This window comes from Chrysochloris asiatica, unplaced genomic scaffold, assembly GCF_000296735.1.
Source record: "Chrysochloris asiatica unplaced genomic scaffold, ChrAsi1.0 scaffold00024, whole genome shotgun sequence".
Classification (NCBI taxonomy): domain Eukaryota; kingdom Metazoa; phylum Chordata; class Mammalia; order Afrosoricida; family Chrysochloridae; genus Chrysochloris; species Chrysochloris asiatica.
The window spans coordinates 21519902-21543505 of NW_006408542.1; the positions used below are offsets into that span (position 1 = coordinate 21519902).

Consider the following 23604-nt stretch of genomic DNA (forward strand, 5'->3'; position numbering starts at 1 on the left):
GGGCTGCGAACCTTAAGGTCAGCGGTTCGAAACTACCAGCTGCTCCGCGGGAGAAAGATGAGGCTTTCTACTCCCGTGAAGATTTACACCCTCGGAAACCCTGTACAGGGTCGCTATGGGTCGGACCCGACTCGACGGCACTTAACAACAACAACAACAACAATGCTTCAAAGAAATGGATTGTGTATGAAATCATTGTACACTATGAGATTTTAACAGTATATAAAGAGATGAAAAATTAAGAAGCATCATCATCCTGAATTCAGAACAAACTGTCAACTCCATGTGATTTCTATTACCGACTCCACATCTCCCTTCGTGAGCCCCCTAATAAGTTTGTCGGGGCTGGTCCCTGACAAGGATGCATGTGTGTCTTCAAATAAATTTAGACATTAATTCTTTAAAACTAGTTACTTGAAAGGAGTGTCTTCTAAGCATTTTAAAGACCTTTGAACACCATTTTAAACAATTTGTATGGCATATTTTATACAAATGAGAGTTATAGAGTAACAGTTTTCTTAGAAAGCATGCATTCTTTGGGATAAAACCAGAACAATTAATTTATGCATGCTAATACTACTATTTTATTAATTATAGAGAACAAAACATTCTCATGTCTTTTGAATTTCTGTCAGAAACCTCAGTTACTCTTGAGGACAGAAAGCAACTTTTAGGCTGTAGATTTGGCTCACATATTTTGCTTGAAACTTTGATCTTGTCATTTAGTTTATCTAGGAGCCAGTAAGGTGACCCGGAGATGCCTGCAAGTGCTTTGTTGCTTCATACCAGGCAAAATGGAATTTCGGTGGGCTTGAGCCATCCGACGTCTACCTTGGGGTTTCACCAAAATGTGTATTTGTTTGTTACCTAGTTGCATTTTTGAGAGTATTTTGTAATCTCCAAGACGAAATTGTTAAGTGCTCTCAGTTGGTTAGGACTCATAGTGACTAGGAGGCATTCTGTAGTTCGTAGTTTTTTTAGGGTCTAGTATAAGGAGCTCTAAGGAGCTCTGGTAGCGTACTGGTTATGAAGTGGGCTGCGAACCACAAGGTCAGCAGTTTCTAAACTACAAGCTGCTCCACGGGAGAAAGATGAGGCTTTCTGCTCCTGTAGATTTACAGTCTCGGAAACCCTGTCAGGGTCGCTGTGGGTCGGAACCATCTCGACAGCACTTAGCGACAGTGCCTGATGTGGTGCTGTAGGATAAGAGATGAGAACCACATGGTTAGTGGTTGAAACTCAAGAGCTGCTTTTTGGAAACCCTATAGAGGGTCACTATGAAACGGAACTGATTTGACAGTACTTAACAACAATTGTAAGAATGGCACAGGACCAGACAGTATTTTGTTCTGTTCTACAGAGGGCTGGGAATTTTGGAGTGTTTGGAATGCATAGGAGCTTAATGAAATTAACAAATAATCAGTTTGTGTTGCATTTTAATTCTGTGGGTCTGATCCTTTCCTGTTAGGTGCCGTATTATAGGTGTAAGTCATAATTTTGAGAGCATGTACAATGAAATTTTGAATACTTCTGAGATTTCAGAATTGATTATATTTGTATTTATTTTAATAGTGCTGTCTTGTGGAGTCAGTTCCGACTCAGCAACCTAGAAAACGGTTTCTGAGACTGTAAATCTTTATGGGAGCAGAAAGCCTCATCTGTTTCCCACAGAACACCTGGTAGTTTTAAACAACTGACCTCGAGCAGCATGACTCGTAACCACTACGCTACCAGAGCTCCTTTAATTAGTAGGGTTGTGATATTTGCATTCTATGTTTTAAAAGTGACCTAAAACATCTGATTTTTAAGCAAGAATTTTTATTTCTAGAATTTCTGAACTTTAATACTGCTACCAGAAGACTTTGAAGGAGTCTTAATGATGTCTTGCTGAGATTGATTTGTAGGTAATTGCCTTTAAGGCAGTTTGACCAAATAATAACCAAGTTGTGTATTTTCTTTTAGCAGCAGTGCTTGTGACTTCTCACCAGGTGATCTGGTTTGGGCAAAGATGGAAGGTTACCCCTGGTGGCCTTGCTTGGTTTATAACCATCCTTTTGATGGAACATTCATCCGTGAGAAAGGGAAATCAGTCCGAGTTCATGTACAGTTTTTTGATGACAACCCAACCAGGGGCTGGGTCAGCAAAAGGCTAGTAAAGCCATATACAGGTAAGAACCACCCTGGTGTGCCTGTGTGAACATACATGTGCATGTGGGGGGAAGAGAAGGACCCATGGAGAATCTCCCTTGAGTACTGAGTACAAGAGTGGTGGTTGTAAAAGCTTCTGGCATGGGGAAAGGATAAGCTGCAGCTGGTCTTCAGCCAGCAGAATGAAATTTTTTATTTCTGGCCTTAGAACATTATGTCCTTAAGGGGCAAATGAGATTATGATTGCAATTAATAATCAAATTAGCAGATTCAGACATAAATAGGGGAAATTAGAAGTATGCTTATTTTAAAGGAATCAAAAGAAAGGATGTAGACAGGATGTCAGCAACACCAAAAATTCTTACGTATTCAGGAGCACATCTGAGATGAGTTAGACCTTCCAGGCCCAGCTTTATATATCACAGGCATCAGCTGGCCTGCAGGTGTAGGCTCACTTAAGATTAGGTATACCTATCATTCTTTTGAATTTTCAGTGTGCACATAGTATGGTTGGAGAACACTGTACACTAGAGCATGAGTAAGTACTGGTTTCTTTATACTAACATTTGTTAGGCCAATTGCTGAACTCAATGTTGTAAAATAAGAACAAGGGTCAGTTCCCCAGAAATCTCTGAGAATTATGCCTTTTAGCCATAGTGTTCAACCTGCAAGGTGGGGAGAGGAAGAGGAGGGCTAATTTGTTTAATTGGAAATCCTGATAAGCAAAATGGAAGAAGAATCAGAAAATTTTTGGGCAATCAAAATAATTTTCTGGAAATGGTTAGTCAGAGTAAAAGAACATTGGACTAGATGCAAAATGAATCCTTTTCTAGGACTAATTTTGAAATTTTTGTTGAAATGATTAAGAAGGTCAAGAAAATGATTATCTTGTTATTATTTAATGTCTGCCTTATAGTTTTTACTCTATTTATAATCTCGTAGTACAGTCTTTAAATCAGTAAAGAGGCATGGATGAAAAAAAAGTGGGACTTTATTTTGTGTTTTTGTCTTTTAGATTCGCAGTGAACAGTAGTCTTAATTACATAGTGGGGAGCAGGGGTGTGGATAATGCTGCCGCAGGCACTTGGGGAAACATTTAAGCTACCTGCTGGCTGGTTTTGCTTGTAGTTTGTAGCTTGGGTATATGTAACTCTTTAGACACATTGGGAAATTGTAGCTTAATAATGTTGTTACATGCTGTTGAGTCGATTCCGACCCATAACGACACTGTATAGGGTTTCCAAGGAGTAACTGGTGAGCTCAAACTGCCGACCTTGCAGTTCAAATGGCTTTATAGTCTGACGCGTTAACACACAGTACCACGCCAGGACTCCAGCTTAATATTGGGCAACTCATAAAAGTGACTACTTCTTTGGATTCTTTGGAAGTTGTCGTCCCCCCACCCCCAGTTTTATTTATGTTTGTGCAGAAGAGCAGAAAAAGACATTCTATTTCTGCTTCTTAAAACAACTCAAATCTTTTAGATTTGTGATATATTCTGCCTTTTGTCTAGTGGGTAGGAGTATCAGTAATAGAGTTGTTGAGTTGTTAAGTGCTGTCAAGTGGCTTCCCATGACCCTGTATAGGGTTTCCAAGGAGCGACAGGTGGGTTTGAAACTGCCGACCTTGCAGCTCAAACTCACCTTGCAGTCTAGCACATTATCCTTCAGAGCCACACCAGGCTTATAGGAGTTAATATAGGAACTCCTTTCAGTGAAATGAAATACAACATATACTGAATATATATAACGCCATACCAGGCTTTGTATCTATAAGAACTTTATTGATCTATCTATATCAATAAAAAATAATGGGATATTTAAAATAATACTTGATAATTGCTTTAAGTCTTGATACCTTAGAACAAATATTACAGGCTAAACTATTCAGCCAACAGTTCTTATTTATTAATATGTATTTTTTTCTAGGTTCAAAAGCAAGGGAAGCCCAGAAGGGAGGTCATTTTTATAGTGCAAAGCCGGAAATACTCAGAGCAATGCAACGTGCAGATGATGCCTTAAATAAAGACAAGATAAAGAGGCTTGAACTGGCAGTGTGTCATGAGCCCTCAGAGCCAGAAGAGGAAGAAGAGCTGGAGGTGTGGGACATTAATATTTAATGTTAGGACTCATTGCCTAGAGTTGATTCTGACTCACAGCAGCCCCTATAGGACAGAGTAGAACTGGCCCAGGACTGTGGTGGAGGTGGTGTGCCGTGGAGTCAGTGCTGACTCATAGTTACCCTGCATAGGGTTTCCGAAGCTGTAAATCTTTATGGGAGCAGAAAGCTTTATTGTTCTCTTGTAGGATGGCTGGTAGTGTCGAACTGCTGAGCTTGCGGTTGGCAGCCCAACTTGTAACCACTACGCTACCAGAACTCCATGCCTCCAGACTGTAAATCTTTACAAAAACAAAGTTCTTTATCTTTATCCCTTGGAAGCTGCTCGTGGGTTTAAATCACCAAGCTTTTGCTTAGCAGCTCACCACTTAGTCATCCAGGGCTCCTTTTTGTGTTTGGAGGGTGACAGGGTAAAAAGAGCATAGTAAAATGATTTCTTGTTTTTTATATATGTAAGTATTACACACATATATGCATACTTGTATGCTTGTGGATTTCGGTAAGTTTGATTTTTCAAAATCTCAGTAGTTGGCAACAGCACCCCTTTTACTTAATTTCTCAGTCCTGTGAGGGCAAGGTATGTGCTATAAGAGATAGTACCATTTTGGTAGCAGGTAAAGTTAGAAATAGTAGACCTGTTCATAAGGTCATGTAGTCTGGTGGTAGAAACCTTATTTTCTACGTAAGACAAGGAATTATTGCAGTCATCAAAGGTTTAGAACTGGATGCTAATATTAGAGTTAGAAAACATGAAGAGTGACCCATGATAGATGACTTGCCCAACCAATACAGCTGGTTTGTGGAAGATAAGGACTAGAACCAGTATGATTTGCTCTAGATATTATCAAATGGTAAACTTCTCTTGTGTAATTGTAGAAGGAGATTGAAAAGTTATGACTATGACACTTGAGGATATCACTTACTGGTTGGTCATGTTTAATGGTTTTATCACTTGGATAGGATAGAACGTGGACAGCACTCAACTTTATTCTGCAGTGACACTTGTCTTAAAGTTGACACTGAGATTGTCTAGTTGATATTCTCTGAATTTCTCATTTCTGAGGAGGGTTTCAAAAAGTTTACAGGAAAATGGAATTAGGGCATGATGGAATTTAAAATTACTTGAATGTTTTGAAAGCCCTTGTATATGAAATTACAGCTTACTGATATTCTACAGCAGTATTATAGTGTACCACCATTTTAAAAAAAAACACAACTCTTTCCTTACTTGGCAGGTAGGTGCAGCCTATACTAAACGTGAAGAAAATAAGGAAACTGAGAGTGAAGAGGAAGTAAAGCCTAAGATACAAGGATCTCGGCGTAGCAGCCGCCAAGTAAAAAAACGTAGAGTCATATCAGACTCTGAGAGTGACATTGGTGGTTCTGATGTGGAATTCAAGCCAGATGCGAAGGAGGAAGGGAGCAGTGATGAAATAAGCAGTGGAATGGGGGACAGTGAGAGCGAAGGCCTATACAGTCCTGTCAAGGTTGCTCCAAAGCGGAAGAGAATGGTGACTGGAAATGGCTCTCTTAAAAGGAAAAATTCAAGGAAGGAAATGCCTTCGGCCACTAAAAGAACAACTGGCATTTCACCAGAAACTAAGAGTACTTTGACTGCTTTCTCTCCGCTTCAAAATTCTGAATCCCAGACCCACAGTGGAAGCGGCGATGATAGTAGCCGCCCCACTGTCTGGTATCATGAAACGTTAGAGTGGCTTAAAGTGGAAAAGAGAAGAGATGAACGCAGGAGGCGTCCTGATCACCCTGATTTTGATGCATCTACACTCTATGTACCTGAGGATTTCCTTAATTCTTGTACTCCTGGAATGAGGAAGTGGTGGCAGATTAAGTCTCAGAATTTTGATCTTGTCATCTTTTATAAGGTGGGGAAATTTTATGAGTTGTACCACATGGATGCTCTCATTGGAGTCAATGAACTGGGACTGGTATTTATGAAAGGCAACTGGGCCCATTCTGGTTTCCCTGAAATTGCATTTGGCAGGTACTCCGATTCCTTGGTGCAGAAGGGTTATAAAGTAGCACGAGTGGAACAAACTGAGACCCCAGAAATGATGGAGGCACGTTGCCGAAAGATGGCACATATATCAAAGCATGATAGAGTGGTAAGGAGGGAGATTTGTAGGATCATTACCAAGGGTACACAGACCTATAGTGTGCTAGAAGGTGATCCCTCTGAGAACTACAGCAAGTATCTTCTTAGCCTCAAAGAAAAAGAGGAAGATTCTTCTGGCCATACTCGTGTGTATGGTGTATGCTTTGTTGATACCTCACTGGGAAAGTTTTATGTAGGTCAGTTTTCAGATGATCGCCATTGTTCCAGGTTTAGGACTCTAGTGGCACACTATTCTCCAGTACAAGTCTTGTTTGAGAAAGGAAATCTCTCAACAGAAACCAAGATGATTCTGAAGAGCTCATTATCTTCTTCTCTTCAGGAAGGTCTGATACCAGGCTCTCAGTTTTGGGATGCAGCCAAAACTTTGAGAACACTCCTTGAAGAAGGATATTTTACAGAAAAGCTAAATGAAGACAATGGGGCAGTGTTACCCCAGGTGCTTAAAGGTATGACTTCAGAGTCTGATTCCATTGGGTTGACACCAGGAGAGAAGAGTGAATTGGCCTTATCTGCTCTGGGTGGTTGTGTTTTCTACCTCAAAAAATGCCTTATTGACCAGGAACTTTTATCAATGGCCAATTTTGAAGAATATATTCCCTTGGATTCTGACATGGTCAGTGCTACAAGGCCTGGTGCTATCTTTGCTAAAGCTAATCAACGAATGGTGCTAGATGCGGTGACATTAAACAACTTGGAGATTTTTCTGAATGGGACAAATGGTTCTACTGAAGGGACCCTGCTAGAAAGGATTGACACTTGCCATACTCCGTTTGGGAGACGGCTTCTAAAGCAGTGGCTCTGTGCCCCACTCTGTAGCCCCTTCCCTATCAATGATCGACTAGATGCTATAGAAGATCTCATGGTTGTACCTGATAAAATCTCTGAGGTTGTAGACCTTCTAAAGAAGCTTCCAGACCTTGAGAGATTGCTGAGCAAAATACATAATGTTGGGTCACCCCTGAAGAGCCAGAACCATCCAGATAGCAGGGCTATAATGTATGAGGAAACAACATATAGCAAAAAAAAGATTATTGATTTTCTTGCTGCTCTGGAAGGATTCAAAATAATGTGTAAAATTATAGAGACAATGGAAGATGTTGTTGATGAGTTTAAGTCTAAACTCCTCAAGCAGGTCATGACTCTTAAGACAAAAAATCCCGAAGGCCGTTTTCCCGATTTGACTGCAGAACTAAATCGATGGGATACAGCCTTTGATCATGAGAAGGCTCGTAAAACTGGACTTATTACTCCTAAAGCAGGATTTGACTCAGATTATGACCAAGCTCTTGCGGACATAAGAGAAAATGAGCAGAGCCTCCTGGAGTACTTGGAGAAGCAGCGCAACCGAATTGGCTGTAGGAATATAGTCTATTGGGGAATTGGTAGGAACCGGTATCAGTTGGAAATTCCGGAGAGTTTCACCACCCGTAATTTGCCAGAAGAATATGAGTTGAAATCTACCAAGAAAGGCTGTAAACGATACTGGACCAAAACTATTGAGAAGAAGTTGACTAATCTGATAAATGCTGAAGAACGGAGAGATGTATCATTGAAGGATTGCATGCGGCGACTGTTCTATAACTTTGATAAAAATTACAAGGACTGGCAATCTGCTGTAGAGTGTACTGCAGTGTTGGGTAAGAACTTTACCGACTTATTCCTGGGCATGGGTTAGTAAAGCATTGGACAGAGTCTTCATTCCCACATAACCCTAGACACAAGTAACAGTGTATTTTTGCCTCCTCACTAGGGAAAACTAGATTGCCATAGCAATTCAAGTTGTTCACTAGTAGGTCTCAGGCCTTTCTTTAAATTTTGAATAATCTATGTCACTGTTTAATGTACTTAAGTTTTATTAGCCTTTACCTTTTATTTTTTGTATTTCACAGAATTCATACACATGCACATTTAAAGAGTTTATACTCCCTCTTTTCATTAGTGCTAATTATTAATACTTTTTTTTTTTTATATCATTATGGTCAATTTACTTGGAGCTTTTTAAACTCTTTGAGAGTTTAAGCTTTAAAAAAAAAATGTAGCCACCATGTTGTTAAGTGCCATTGAGTTGTTTATGACTCAGCAACCTTCTGAGGAGCAGCTGGTAGGTTTGACCCTCCAACCTTGTGGTTAGCAAGTCCAGTGCTATCAGGACTCCATAGCAAACAGTTTTCTTAAATTGTTTTAACTTTCTACTTTCATCTGATCACAGCTATCCAGAATAGAATAGCTATACTGTCTTTACCTTAGGCTGATTTGGGAAAAATATGGTTTGTAAAATCCTTTCTCAACAGAAATGTTCAAAATTGGTCAATTAATTTTCTTCTCAAGGTTGTTTTAATATCAGGAGGTTCTGCTTCCCCCATGGAGTATTATAATGTTAAAATTAGATCAAGGTAAGAGGTCAGTTAGCACATTTGCTGAACAAATTGCACATCTGTGCTTTTACCTTTTACCCTTGGCATTCTTCTCTAGATGTTAGAGATCCTTGGGCCAAAATTGAGTCATTTCTCATTTTATTACAAGTGTTGAAATGAAGACATATAAAATACTTAGGCAGATGAATCATTTTATATATTCTTGTATAATTAGATGGCAACTAGAATGCCAGCCTTTAGAAAAACACTGCTGTGTCTATAATAGCAGCAAGTAGACTATACCACGAGTGAAATGCATTTTGGAAGACATTATAGAAGTTGGGATTTTGTGCTGTTGAATGTGTATGCTAGTTTGCTAACCAAAAAACTCCAAAATGATGAAAACTTTTACTCTTTACAGATGTCTTGTTGTGTCTGGCTAATTATAGTCGAGGTGGTGATGGTCCTATGTGTCGTCCAGTAATTATCTTGCCAGAAGATGACACTCCTCCATTCTTAGAGCTTAAAGGATCACGCCATCCCTGCATTACAAAGACTTTTTTTGGAGATGACTTTATTCCTAATGACATCCTAATAGGCTGTGATGAAGAGGCGGAAAATGGTAAAGCTGACTGTGTACTTGTTACTGGACCAAATATGGGGGGCAAATCTACACTCATGAGACAGGTAAGCTAATTCTTAAAGTTTTGTTATCAGATCGTTTGTAACACTTCAGGAAGGAATAGGTTGCATATTTAGGCCATCCTTTTCCAAATGGCATGAGTTAGATAATTACTAAGAAGGAACTGATTACAAAATGGACAGTTTTCTTTGTAAGTCAGCTATCTGCATAATACTATTGGTTTGACTTAAGTGACCCCACCTATGCAGAGTAGAATTGTGCACCGTATGGTTTCCAAGGCTGTAGATGCTAAGCCTGTCTTCCAAGGTGGATTGAACCTGCCAACTTTTTGGCTAGTAGTTGACCGTTTTCACAACCCAGGGATTTCTGCCTAATGTTAGGAGTAATATGTGAAAAAAGAGAGGAGTTATAGGATCTCTTAAGTTATTTGATTTGATTGGATTCAAATCCCCAGGAGGCTGAATGGAAAGTAATGTGCAGATATTACATATAGGTGGCTCATGAAGAAGGCACACTTACTGGAGAGAAAATATAGATATAAAAGAATACTGTAAAATAATGAAGAGATGGGAAATAACAATAATGAAAATATGGAGATTGAAACCACGGGCAGGGTAGAATTAGATAGGGGCTACAATCTAGTTTTTAATTCAGTGTAACTTTTCAGAGTTTGGGCAAAAATGACCTTTAGTTTTAGAAGTGAATTTAAGAATTCAGAGGTGCAAATGTGGTGGAAAGGAGCTCTGGTAGCGTAGTGGTTATGAATCAGGCTGTGAACCGCAAGGTCAGCCGTTCGAAACTACCATCAGCTGCTCTGCGGGAGAAGGATGAGACTTTGTGCTCCTGTAAAGATTTACAGTCTTGGAAACCCTGGACAGGGTCGTTAAGAGTCTGAACCGACTCCACGGCACACAGCCACCACCACCAGTGGAGGAGTCCTAGTGTGGTGCAGTGGGCTAATGCCTCAATCTGCAAAGTCGGTGGTTCAAGCTCACTAGCTGCTCCTTGAAACCACCCTATACAAGGTGCCTGTGGGTTGGAATCAACTCAACAGCACTTAACAATGTGGTGCTATAGATAACTGCAAGGCCATCCGTTCAGACCAACCAGCTGCTCCTTAGAAACCCTATTCAAGGAAACTGACTTGAGCCAATTTGATGGTCTGTTTGTGGGGAAGCAGTGATTCTGTAGTCTCATTGTAGGAACCTTTCTTATGAAATACCCATGCCAGACTTATTCAGATACAATTCAGGATCTCTAGTAGGGACTTATTTGGAAACTGTTTCTAGGGATGAAATGGTCCTTTTTTATAAATGTAATAAATAGATACTGGCCAAAATCAGCTGACTTACCTATATTGTATTCCTGTTCACCAAATTTCTAATGAGAGAGGCAGTGTAAGTGTAGTGCACTGGTTTTCTTTAATAAGAGAACCACCTGGAGAAATGGAACATGATAATTGATTCTTTTTTTTGTTAGGTGCCATGAGTTCTCTCAGGTAAATCACGGTTCAGAATCACTAGTGTAAATGTGGTTATATATGCAGGTTTTAAGATTAAGTCTTCAGCCTCTTAACCTCCTCTAAGCCTCTCTACTACTAAAGATTTTTGACTGCCTGGCTCCTGCATAAGTGTTCTTAAGGAAAACAGACATTTGTAAGTTTGGCTTACTGTCTCTGTGTTTGGTAAATTTTTTTTTTTTAAATAGGTTCATTTCATACTAGTCATAAAAAGGTTTTCCTCCCTCCCTCACAGGCTGGCCTATTAGCTGTAATGGCTCAGATGGGTTGCTATGTACCTGCTGAAGTGTGTAGGCTTACACCGATTGATAGAGTGTTTACTAGACTTGGTGCCTCAGATAGAATAATGTCAGGTGAGTTTCCTCCCTCCTCCAAGATTAATTTCTGAGTCTTGAATTTCTGGTGTTAACGCAGAGCTAACTGCAATAAAACATCATTTTCAGTAGTCTAAGAATTACATAACTTTCTTATTGAGAAACTTACATAATCTACAGTACCAACTGATTAAAATATGAAAGATGTTCTATGGTTCTTAAAATGAGTATCCATTTGTGATTTTTTTTTTTTTTTAAGGTGAAAGTACATTTTTTGTTGAGTTGAGTGAAACTGCCAGCATACTTACACATGCAACAGCACATTCTTTAGTGCTTGTGGATGAATTAGGTAAGGCATTACTATTTTTGTTTGAAGCCTATGTTAAAAACATTACTGCACAAAATTTTTTTTTTTTGAAGATTGCCTGAAGGAGACATTAAAAAAAGGAAATTTCCCCTAAAACGAGCATGCAACTCACCATTACTTGGGGATGAAAGTCTAGCTGCTTTAGTTTTAGAAGTGAGTTTAAGAATTCAGGGGTGCTAATGTGGTAGAGTCCTGGTGTGGCGTTGGAGTTTAATGTGCTAGACTGCAAGGTCGGCAGTTCAAGCTCACCAGCCACTCGGAAACTGGGTTGCTATGAGTCAGAACCAACTTGATGGCATTTAACAACAGCTTGTAAGTAACTCCTGATAATCCTATGCATTGGGTTGTCAATGGCTGTGTTAGTTTGGAATCTTTGTTGAAAGCTGTAGAGGCAAAGAAACAAGCAGTGGCTATTCTTGAGGGAGGTCCATTAATTGGGAATTGGACTCAGGTCTCCGGCATGGATTTTTACCACTGAACCATCACTGTTTTGCTTTTTTTTTAAAAAAAAAAAAAAAACAACAAAAACCATGCTCAAGTCACATCAACTAACCCTGTAGAACAGAACTGCCCCATAAGGTTTCTAAGGCTGTAATTTCAATGGACACAGACGGTACTACATCCTGTAGCGGTGTCACTGCTGGCTTTGAACCACGGACCTTTCAGTTAGCTGCCAAATGTAACTAAATTTTTGGAGAGTAATTTTAGCAGTCCTTTCGTTGAAAGTGGGGGTTACACATTGGGCTATTCGCCAATGGGTCAGCGGTTCAAATCCACCAGTTGCTTTTTCTGCTCCAGTAAAAAGGTTTTTATAGCCACAGAAACGCTATGTAAGGCTGCTATGAAATAATTCATATACAATTTAAATGTTAGTTCCTGGTGTAGTGCTTGCTGTAAGATAAGCACTGGACTGTCTGCAAGGTTGGCTTGAACCACAAGGTCGGAAATCTGACCTTCGGGTTGCTAAGACGGCTAAACTTTAATAACATGTTTTACCTTTACAGGAAGAGGTACTGCAACATTTGATGGTACAGCAATAGCAAATGCAGTTGTTAAGGAACTTGCTGAGAATATAAAGTGCCGTACATTGTTTTCTACCCACTACCATTCGTTAGTGGAAGATTATTCTCAAAATGTTGCCGTACGTCTAGGACACATGGTGTGTACAAACTTATACAAATTAATTTGGGTACTTCTATTGATGGTGGGTTAATATGCTGAACTGCTCGTAAATGCTATACAGGGTCACTAACAATTGATGTTAACTCAAAAAATATTTTTCCTTTTTAAAGGCATGCATGGTAGAAAATGAATGTGAAGATCCTAGCCAGGAGACCATTACCTTCCTCTACAAATTCATTAAGGGAGCTTGTCCTAAAAGCTACGGCTTCAAGGCAGCAAGACTTGCTAATCTCCCAGAGGAGGTTATTCAAAAGGGACACAGAAAATCAAGAGAATTCGAGAAGATGATGAAGTCACTGCGATTATTTCGGTAATTATAACTGAATATCATTTTACTATATAGTTGCTTAAAAAATGCACAGTGGAAAAATCTAAACTAAAAAAAAAAAAAAAATTTTTTTTTCTCCCCCTAAATTTTAAAGGGAAGTTTGCCTGGCTAGTGAAAGGTCGACTATAGAAGCTGAAGCTGTCCATAAGTTGTTGGCTTTGATTAAAGAATTATAGACAACATTGGAAGGTTTGAATTGGCTTTTGACGAAGGTGGTAAATTCAGACAACATTATGATCTAATAAACTTTATTTTTTAAAAATGACCATTTTTCCATTTTCTTTCTAGGAAATTAAACCCTTTTAATTCTTATCTACCTTCTACATAATGGTTATTGAATACTCCACAATATATTAAGTCTAGATGTTATGGTACATGCATACACTTTCAGGCTGTTTATACCCACTGTCACCAATACACATAAATGGGGGGGGGGACTATGAAACTGTATAGGGCTGTATATATATATATACTTGTTAATGCAGGAAATTGTTTTAATTTCCAGCAGTTTGTCTAAACTGTTCAAAAAAAAAACTATGAACAGAGTTCAAATACAGGACTGTTTTGAAGAGACTTTCTAAAGTGTACTTTAAAACATAGTAGTTTTTATCTTTCACAAAACTGAGTTACAAGAATACTTTTGTTTTACAGTGCATCCCTTCCTAGGAAGTCTCAATAAAACACTCACTTTTTCTAGGGGTGGGTGGTTTTTGAATGTTGCACAGGGAAGGGAAGGAAATAATAGTATTAACTTTTCTTAAAGGATACCAGAAACATTGCTGGATATAATTTAAGATTAGTGTTTTCTCTTTCATAGAAAGAACGTACATACTGGGACATGAGTACAGTTACAGCAAGTCTAGGTGTGCTAACAAAACAGGGCACATTCAAGTACAATAAGATTTTGCTTGAAATTAAAAACAAACTACATGAGATTAAAGCATTAAAATCATATTTTTCAATCTGAATACATGTTTAAAAAAATCAAAAGAAACGCAGAAGTGCTAGCTCACATTTTACCATATTACAAAAGCAATTGGTACCCATGTCCATAAAGGCAGCAACAAAGCTGCTTGTCTATTGACGATTACTACTGCAAATTGGACTGCATTCAATGCTAGTTGTAAAAACACCAGCTTTTCAGAAGTTGGTATCTGTACAAAATTGCAGCTTACTTTCTTCACTCTGTCCCTTCAAAAGTCTTTACACAGTAATGCTAAAACACCCAGCTTTGAGATCCTGAGTCAATATATTGCCACTTTCTTTTTGGTAGCTTGAGCTTCATAGTGTCAACTGACCTTGTGTATCCATTTTAAATACAGTCTCTTCCTGTAGCATGGGCAAATATTTTAAATCTTCTTCCAAATAAAAAGTTTTAAGTTATGATGTTAGAATGGCAGGACTTTTTCTTTAGGGAAGGAATTCAGTTGTGCTGCAATGTATTAGATTCTATAGGTGGAGCAGAGTCATATAGTGTATCTGTATCATGTGTAGGCTCACCAGCTAATGTACAAGGATTAGACAGTGTTCCAGCACCACAGTCACAGAAAAACCTAAAGCAAAATGAAAACCCAAAAATTAGGAAAATGATGGGGAAAAGAATTGCTTAACATAGGAATCAAGTGTGCTACATACCTATCATGTCTAATAAATTCTACATCATGTCCCTGATGGCACTTCTTAATGCAGTTCACACATATGGCATTTCGATCTGTGGTGTTACAGGTGTGACATCTAAAAAGCAAAAGCTTACATTATTTTTCTTGAACATGTTAATTGAAAAGAATGCATTTGGGTTGTAGGAAAGGAATAAAATGGGAAAATATATGATATATGTGGCCAGTACAGTCCAGACTAATTTTTGAGAAATGGGACCTCAATAAAATGTCTTGGTTGTGTCTTCTGGGAGAAATGATTTGTAAGTTGCTGAAAGGCAGTTCCAACAATTTAAAAATGTTCGGTTCCTATCAAGTCTGTTGAGTCAAGTCACCCACATGCCTAGGAGTACTGACTGGCCAGCTTTGCAACTTACAAGAAGTTTTCCATATCAAACACAGGATCCTTTTTGGACAATTAAAAAGTTTTCAGGTATGGTCAATTTACTCTGCTTTATCTTACAACATTTAAGGGGAATCTATAAAAATGCTGGGTGGGCAATGCCAATTTAGAAAATAAAACCTAACTTCATTGTTTCAGGACTCAAATAATTTAGAAATATACCTGTAAAAATCATGCATGGGATAGCTGGTGTAACTTGATATTTTATATAAACATTGGCCTCTACTAACAGCCTTTTCTATGGCGTCTTGATTGTTCATTATTTTGTTATCTGTAACAAAAAAAGAAAAAAATAGAAGGCAAAGAGATTAATAAGAGTTGCTAATTTTAAGACGCAAAGTAATTATAAAAAATCAGCTTAAGAATTGAAATGCTTTGCACATTTTAAGATGCAAATTTACCAACTATAGAGTGAGTACAAACCATGTTTCCCTCAAAATAACTGAAATTTAAGTTATCTAATAAACAGCTTCTGATGATTTTTTCATGGCATATTATTTATAAGCAGAACACAAGCCCCAACATACCTTTCATTGTCACATTAACACCAGATGCTAAAAATAAGCCTCCAAACCGGTTGTTAAAAATCTGATTGCCTTCTAGTGTTGCAGTTGCATGATTTGTAATTTCAATACCTAAAGTAAAATTGGCAAATAGTAGATGAATCATTTTGTTAATTATAAGAAACCTGAAATACAGCTAATGAATTGGTTCCTTTAACTATATATATTAACCTTTAACATCTAAAGCAACGCATATTTGAATCACTGAAATAAAATTAACTTCATTAATAGTCCATTATGCTTGCTATAGAAGTTATGACAGGTGATTCAACATTTTATTAAACATTTTATAAGTTTAGAAGGAAAAATGTTTTAAACTTCCTAATAATGACATTTAATTCCTTTGCAAACTAAGCAGAAGGGGGAGAGTCCATTAGTATGTGTAGGTATCACGTAGAGAAAAGTTTATGCCAACTCATGACCCCATATATTCCATAGAATTTTTAATGGCTGGTTTTTCAGAAGGCTTTTTTGAGGAGCCTCTGTGGACTCATCTCCATGCCATCCTGGTTAGCATCTGAGCTAGTTAAATGCACTACTGATCATAATTACTGATCAATAATAGTTCTTGTTAAGTTTGGTTTAGGGTGGAAGAACATGGTTACTTGGATTAGGTGCCCTCTTTCAAACAGTTATTAATATTCATTTTGGCAGCATGTTAGCAAGAGAACTAATGCATCAAACATTTCAGATATAGAAAATAAGCTACAGGTAACAAAAGAAAGTACAAACCTGCAGCAAATCCATCAAATATTCTGTTTTTCCTTAAGACTGGATGACTATTAGTGCTGATGAGTACACCTGCTTGAGCATTCCTGAAAATATCATTTTCTTCAAGGAGACCTATAATAAAATATTTCCTTAGATAAAAGCACTTTACTATTCTGTGTTGCTGGTATTTCTACTTTCTTTTTGTTAGCTGAACTGTAAGATTCACAGGGCCAGTTTCTCAATCAAAAGGAAAGTTTGTTAGTACTTCAGAAACTATAAGGTAGAATTTAACCCCAAATTGGTGGAAATGGCATGTAACCATTCTACCAGTAAACAAAGTTGTATGATGCATGGAGACTGCCTAATCCTGGTGTGGCACTGTAGGATAAGCACTAGACCAAAAGGTTGGTTTGAACTATACGGACACCCTATACAGAGTTCGGGTGGAATGGGGCACTAACACCACCACCACTGAATTAAATTGAATTTCTTTCAAATATCATTAGAATCTTTGTCTTGGTTACTACTATACTTATTTCTTAATCTATTTTCCTGTCTCTTTGGGTTCTAATTTCTTAATTTTCTGTTCATGCAATTGGTTTCCAGTCAATAACCTAGAACTCTTACTTGATCACATTGCTTCCCTAATTAAATTTAACTACTTTCAGAAAAAACTAACCTGCCATTTAAAGTCTTAAAATATTCCCTCAAACAAATTTCTTTCACTATTTCATATATGCTAGACATTTTTATCCCTAATGCTTTTGGTTTATCTATTTCCTTTTCCTAGGATGTCTTGTACTCTTTACTCCTAATTAATTTTTATCACCTAATTAAGAGTGAGTTTAGGAAATCAAGACTTAGGCTTTCAAATACTGATCCTCTGCATAGGTAAGGTGCTTTATCTGTTTTCTGTAAAAATGGGCACAGCACCTACCACATAAGTTGTTGTCAGGTGCCATTGAATCGGAACTGACTCATAGCGACCCCATGCACAGCAGAACGAAACAATGTCTGATCCTGGGCCAACCTCACTACCGCTGCCACACGAGTCCATCTCGTCGGGGCCTTCCTCTTTTTCTCTGACCCTCCATCTTACCCAGCATGACATCCTTCTTCAGCGACTGTTCCCTCTGGACAATATGTCCAAAGTATGAGAGACAAAGCTTAGCCATCCTGGCCTCCAAGGAGCACTCTGGCTGCACTTCTTCCAAAACCGATGTATTAGTTCTTTTGGCAGTCCATGGCACTTTTAGTATTCTCCAACACCACAACTCAAAGGCATCAATTCTACGATCTTCCTTATTCACTGTCCAGCTTTCGCATCCATATGAGGTTATTGAAAATACCATGGCTTGGGTCAGGCACACCTTACTCTTCAAACTTAGTCCTCAAGCTGACATCTCTGCTCTTCAACACTTTAAAAAGTTCCTGTGCAGCAGATTTGCTGATCTCTTGACTGCTGCTTCCACGAATGTTGATAGTTGATCCAAGAAGAATGGAGTCTTTGACAACCTTCAATCTTTTCTCCGTTGATAAGAATGTTCTTTATTGGTCCAGTGGTGAGGATTTTTGTTATTCTGACATTGAGATGCAACCCCAAGTTACCGAGCTTTAAATAGGTTGGTTATACATTAAAGTCTACAGGCAGCTATTAATATTCCTATTAAACTTATGTCTTAAGTGCTGTTGTCAGTTCTGACTCAGTGATCCTATATATGGTTTCAAGGAGCGGTTGGTGGATTTGAATCATCAACCTTGTGATTAGCAGTTCATTGCTTATCCTAGAGTACACCACACCAGGATTCCATATTGTTAAAGTGCCACTGAGTTGGTTCTGAATCAGTGACCTGTATGTATAGTGTTTCCAAGTAGTGGCTGGTGTGTTTGAACCGCTAACCCTGTGGTTCAAACCAACCTTAAGGTGGAGTACTACATCACCAGTACACCATATAGTGAATTAAAATAAGATATGAACAGTCCCTGTTTCTCAATCTTGACCTTGTAATTTCCTCTCTCTCCCATGTCAAGGCTCTTTCTTCCTCCCTCTTCTGTTCACTCCTTAGATATTAATATTCAAGTGTCTGTTCTGACTCTCTTCCCTGGATAGTCAGCAGGTTATTTTATAATCCCAATAGTTTTTACTTACTACATATGAGAGTGCTTTACAAAGTTCGTGAAAAAAAAAATATATACACTATCTTTTAATTCCATTTTTTCATGAGTTTTTTGGGACGCTTCTTCATAGGGTACTGTTAATTATTAAACCTGTTTCTTTTGCTTAGATTAATTCATTACATTCTGGTCATGCCAACTTGGATATCTCAAGGAACACCTTGCATTTAGCATGTTTATGACTGATCATATACCATTTTCCAAAAACATTTCTGTATTACCTTATCTCATAGTCACTGGTACCAGGAGAGTATCATCTTTCACCTCTTTTTCAGCTGCTAATTAATGGCTGATGCAGTCTTAATGATTTTACCCCTTTTAACTACCAGCTGTTCTGCAGGAGAAAGATGAGGCTTTCTGCTCTTGTAAAGATTTACAGCCTCGAAAACCATGTACAGGGTTGCTCTGAGTTGGAACCGACTCTAAGGCACACAATCATCACCACCAACATCATTAATATTTGCTCCCTCCTTTTTCTACTCTCATGCTATCTCTTTTTTCATGCTATCACGTTAGTTTAGGCTTTCATCACTTTTAGCCTAGATTATTCCAAGTCCCTATTCACTACAACCTCAAGTACTATTGATAAGAATCTATACTCCCTGTCCTGTCTCAACTTTAAGTACTTCTTGCCTACTAAACACCTTTATAAACTTTCACAATATAGTATTGTGCTTATTAACCACTGTATCTTTATTATCTACATCATAGCATTTGATTCAGAAGTATGTTCAATCAGTACTTACATAACAATTGACAGAGTGAACTACTGCTACTTTCCATACCCAAAATGGAGTCCTGGTATGGATCTGGGATAAAGCACTGGACCACAAGGTAGATCTGAATCACAAGGTCGGTGGTTCAAACTCACCAACTGTTCCTTAGAAATCCTATACAGGGTCACTATGAGTTGGAACCAATTGGACAGAACTTAACAAATATCTGAAATAACTCCCCCACCCCAGTCCCCTTGACTAAAAATACTCATTTTTTAAAGACACAATTTGAGTGACATTCTGCGTTGTGTGTCTTCATGATATATTCCCACCAGAGATACTTGAAGGTCTGTTATGCTTATTAAATTTTGTTGGCTGAAGCTATAATTCACATTATAAAGTTGTATTGTCATTTTAGAAACGATAATTTGTATTTAATGCTCTTCCCTAGTTTCCTTTTGTGAAGAAGTATTGTCTGACTGCTTCATGTCTGCATCTCTGGATACTAAAACAGGCATGCCTTGGCTTCTTTAATTCCATTCTCCAGCAAACAGCTGTGAATGGTTACAAAATCAGTATCTGTTTACTACAGTCATTTTTATAAATTTATAGACCAATTAATTTCTCTGAACTATTTCTACAATTTTACTGTGAAGTGTATTACAATCACATCACATGATTCTGAATAATAAAAAGTCCAGAGAGAGGATAGGATGCAAACAAGTTCTACCTGAAAAAAGTTTTCTGACAACTGGCAATTTCAAGATGGTTAGAAACAGAAAAGAAACTTTAACTCTAGGCACTAATCTCCTAAACCATTTTAAGACTTAATGAGGGAGAAACACAGATTCACTCTTTTATGGAAGAAAAATGGAAAAATTTTTCACCAATGCAAAATTAACAATACCTCGGCCCCCATTAAATATACAGATGCCACCATCTCTTCCATCATGAATTTTATTTCTTCTTAGTGTAGGATTACTATCTGTTTTAATCCAGACTCCAGCCATTGCATTGTCAAATATTTCATTGTCTTCAATACAGCCTAAACCTATAAATGTAAAAATTTAGGTTATGGTATTTAAAAGGTACATTTCTCATGTCTATAAACATTAAATGAGAAGTTGGACATACCAGAGTTATAAACTAGAATTCCACCATTCTGTCCTCCCCAGATTTTGTTGCGTCTAATTTTGGGATTGCTTCCAGTCCTGTGATAAAAAAGGTAGTAAGTATCACTTAAATTGTTTTTCTACTCATTCTAACCATCTCCCATGTTATATGAGGTAACAGTGGAAATCCACGTTTATCTATCAGTATCTGTGGGGGATGCTTCCAGAACACCACTCTCCCCAATACCGAAATCCATAGATATTTAAGTCCCTCTTATAAACTGGCTTTTTTTTTGTTAAGTGCTGTTGAGTCAGTCCAGACTCATAGCAATCCTGCATAAGGTTACCGAGAAGCAGCTGATGGATTTGAACTGCCGACTTTGTGGTTAGCAGTCCATTGATTATTTCTACAGTGCAACCAGGACTCCATAAAATGGCATACTACTTGAATATAATAATCTCTGTATATCCTCCCATATACTTTAAAAACTTCTATTTTAATACAATGTATACAGCCCTTTTCACTCCCTCTTAACTTTTGATGGATTGCTTGCTTTTCTTCCTAATAGTTTCCATTTCCAGTTGACTGAAGCCATGGATGTGGAGCCCACAGATAAAGAGGGCCAAACTCTACAGTGGTACCCCTCAAAGATGCGCTGTCAGCAAAAAGGCTGGTTTAATTTTGTTTAACTTTGTATTTTCCACAAAACACACTGATAATTATTACCCAAATCAGTTGATGTGGCACTGGACTGCTAACCACAAGGTTGGAAGTTCAAACCTACCAACCTGCTCTTTGGAAACCCCATATAGGGATGCTATGAGTGGAATCTGATTTGACAGCACTTAACGTAGTGGTTACGAATTGGGCTGCAAGCCGCAAGGTCAGCAGTTCGAAACTACCAGCTGCCCTGCGGGAGAAAGATGAGGCTTTCTGCTCCCGTAAAGATTTCCAGCCTCGGAAACCCTGTACAGGGTCGCTATGAGTCGGAACTGACTCCACGGCACATAACAACAATAACAACATAGTGGAGAATCCATGTGTGTTAGAGTCAACCATGTTTCCAAGAGTTCAATGGATGATTATTTTTAGAAAAAGACTGATGTTGCTGTTAAGTGCCGTCAAGTCAGTTCTGACCCATAGTGACCCTGTATAGGATTTCTGAGGAGTGGTGGGTTTGAACTGCCAACCTTGCAGTTCAAGCTGACTTTGTAGCCCAGCGCATTATCCTGTAGTGCCATAAACCAGGACTCAGATTAGCGCAATGCAATAATAAGTCATCTGATTTCTTGACTGCTGTTTCTATGAGCGTTGATTGTGGATCCAAGTAAATGAAACCCTTAAATTCTCATTTTTTTTCTTTTTATCATGATGTTTATTGGTCTGGTTGTGAGGATGTTTTTTTATGCTGAGATGTAATCCATACTGAAGGTTTCATCAGTTAAGTGTTTCAAGTTCTCTTTGCCTTCTTCAAGCAAGGCTATGTCAGCATAATAGAGGTTGTGTCATCTCCATATCACAGGTTGTTTTAATGGGTCTCTCATCAATCCTCATGCTGCATTCTTCTTCAGACCTCAAATTATTGCTCAGCACACAGCTCGAATAACAGATTAAGTATACAGTTTATTCAATAAGGATGCAACTCTGATGTACACCTTTCCTGATTTTAAACCACAAACAGAACCCTTGCTCTATCTGAACAATTGCTCCTAAGTCTATGTACAGGTTCTGCAAGAACACAAAATATTATCTATAATCATAATAATCTGTTATAATCCACACAGTCAAATGTTTTTGTGTAGCCAATGCAACATAGGAAAACATCTAATATTCTCTTGCTTTCAGTCAGCCAAGAGCCATTTAACGTTGGTAATGGTAGGTAGCACCTGTTCCAGATCCTTTTCTGAATCCAGCTTGAATGTCTTGTAGTTCTTAAGTGATACACTGCTGCAATTATTTTTGAATTCTCTTCAGCAAAGTTTTACTTGTATTGGAGAAAAGACTAAAGTTTTCAAAGACTTCATTTGGATCAGGTCCACAATTAACAGTTATGAAATCAGTCATGAAATCAAACAAAGTATTACACTAAGCAAATCTGTTCTTGAGATGGTCTCTAAATTAAGGTGGGATATACTCAGTGAAAAGGAGAAAAGACTGAAGTTATCAAAGATTTCACTTTGCTTGGATCTACAATTAACACACATGGAAGCAGCAGTCAAGAAATCAAACGACATACTGCATTAGGCAAATCTTCTATAAGAGACCTCTTTATAGTATAAAGCAAAGATGTCACTTTAAGGAATAAGGTGTGCTTGATACAAGCCATGGCAATTTCAGTACCCTCATGTGCATGTGAAAGCCGGACAAGGAATAAGGAACTGCCAATGCAGTTGTTTTTATATGATAAACTGAAGCAAAATTGGGTGCCCTTTAGATATTTTTTAAGATTAGGAAACAAAAAGATGTCAGAAGGAGCCAAATCAGGACTGAAAAGTGGATGCCTAATGATTTCTTAACACAACTCTCACAAAATTGCCTGTGTTTGATGAGAGGAATGAGCAGCACCATTGTCATTGGTGGAGGACTCTGGAGAGGCTTTCCTGCTGAAGCTTTGGCTAACTTTCTCATAATACTCATAATAAGCAAACGTTTTCATTCTTTGGTCCTTCAGAAAGTAAAAAGGCAAAATGTCTTAAGAATCCTCAGAACTGTTGCCATATGACTTCCACTCTTGACTGGTTAACATTTGCATTTTTGGACCACTTCTACCTCTTGGTAGCCATTGCTTTGAATGTGTTTTCTCTTTAGGATTGCACTGGTGAGGCGGGGCTTGATGGTGGCTAGGGTGGAGGTGCAGTGAAGTTCACCGACAGCAGTACCACAGAATACCAGGCAAAGCAGATCCAGGGCAGAGCTCCAAAACTTGGAACCACAGAGATAGGAATATTTTAAAGGTTTGAAGGCTTATAGCTTGTAGAGTTTGGAGCTAAAGTAAAAAACTGCATACTTTTGAATCTGTTGGGCTGCGCTTGGAGGCCTGGAGCTGACATATTGGACGAGACCAAACAAGACAAATGGGGGCAACAGAAACAACACGGAAAAACGCCGCAGGAACCTTGGCGCCAAGATGGATGTGGTCAGTTTTGCTTTGTTCTTATTTT

At 38.3% G+C, this 23604-nt stretch overlaps 2 protein-coding genes across 3 annotated transcripts in view; one reads left to right on the forward strand and one right to left on the reverse strand.

Moving 5' to 3' along the window:
• The window catches only part of MSH6 (mutS homolog 6), a 23828-nt gene extending 10460 nt beyond the window's left edge, over positions 1 to 13368 (forward strand). The window contains exons 2-10 of one of the 2 annotated variants that reach the window (XM_006839433.1): positions 1969 to 2168; positions 4077 to 4246; positions 5502 to 8037; positions 9176 to 9441; positions 11152 to 11269; positions 11490 to 11579; positions 12602 to 12756; positions 12890 to 13089; positions 13202 to 13368. In XM_006839433.1, the coding sequence (XP_006839496.1) occupies positions 1969 to 2168; positions 4077 to 4246; positions 5502 to 8037; positions 9176 to 9441; positions 11152 to 11269; positions 11490 to 11579; positions 12602 to 12756; positions 12890 to 13089; positions 13202 to 13283 (3817 nt within the window). In that variant the 3' untranslated portion in view covers positions 13284 to 13368. The remainder of the gene's footprint in view (positions 1 to 1968; positions 2169 to 4076; positions 4247 to 5501; positions 8038 to 9175; positions 9442 to 11151; positions 11270 to 11489; positions 11580 to 12601; positions 12757 to 12889; positions 13090 to 13201) is intronic. The other variant, XM_006839434.1, reaches the window with a different exon arrangement.
• FBXO11 (F-box protein 11) overlaps positions 13339 to 23604 on the reverse strand; it is a 44261-nt gene continuing 33995 nt past the window's right edge. Inside the window, exons 16-22 of the mRNA XM_006839432.1 lie at positions 20465 to 20541; positions 20238 to 20381; positions 16461 to 16571; positions 15693 to 15800; positions 15328 to 15436; positions 14743 to 14841; positions 13339 to 14660 (exon numbers count right to left, since the gene is read on the reverse strand). Of these exons, the coding sequence (XP_006839495.1) occupies positions 14531 to 14660; positions 14743 to 14841; positions 15328 to 15436; positions 15693 to 15800; positions 16461 to 16571; positions 20238 to 20381; positions 20465 to 20541 (778 nt within the window). The 3' untranslated portion in view covers positions 13339 to 14530. The remainder of the gene's footprint in view (positions 14661 to 14742; positions 14842 to 15327; positions 15437 to 15692; positions 15801 to 16460; positions 16572 to 20237; positions 20382 to 20464; positions 20542 to 23604) is intronic.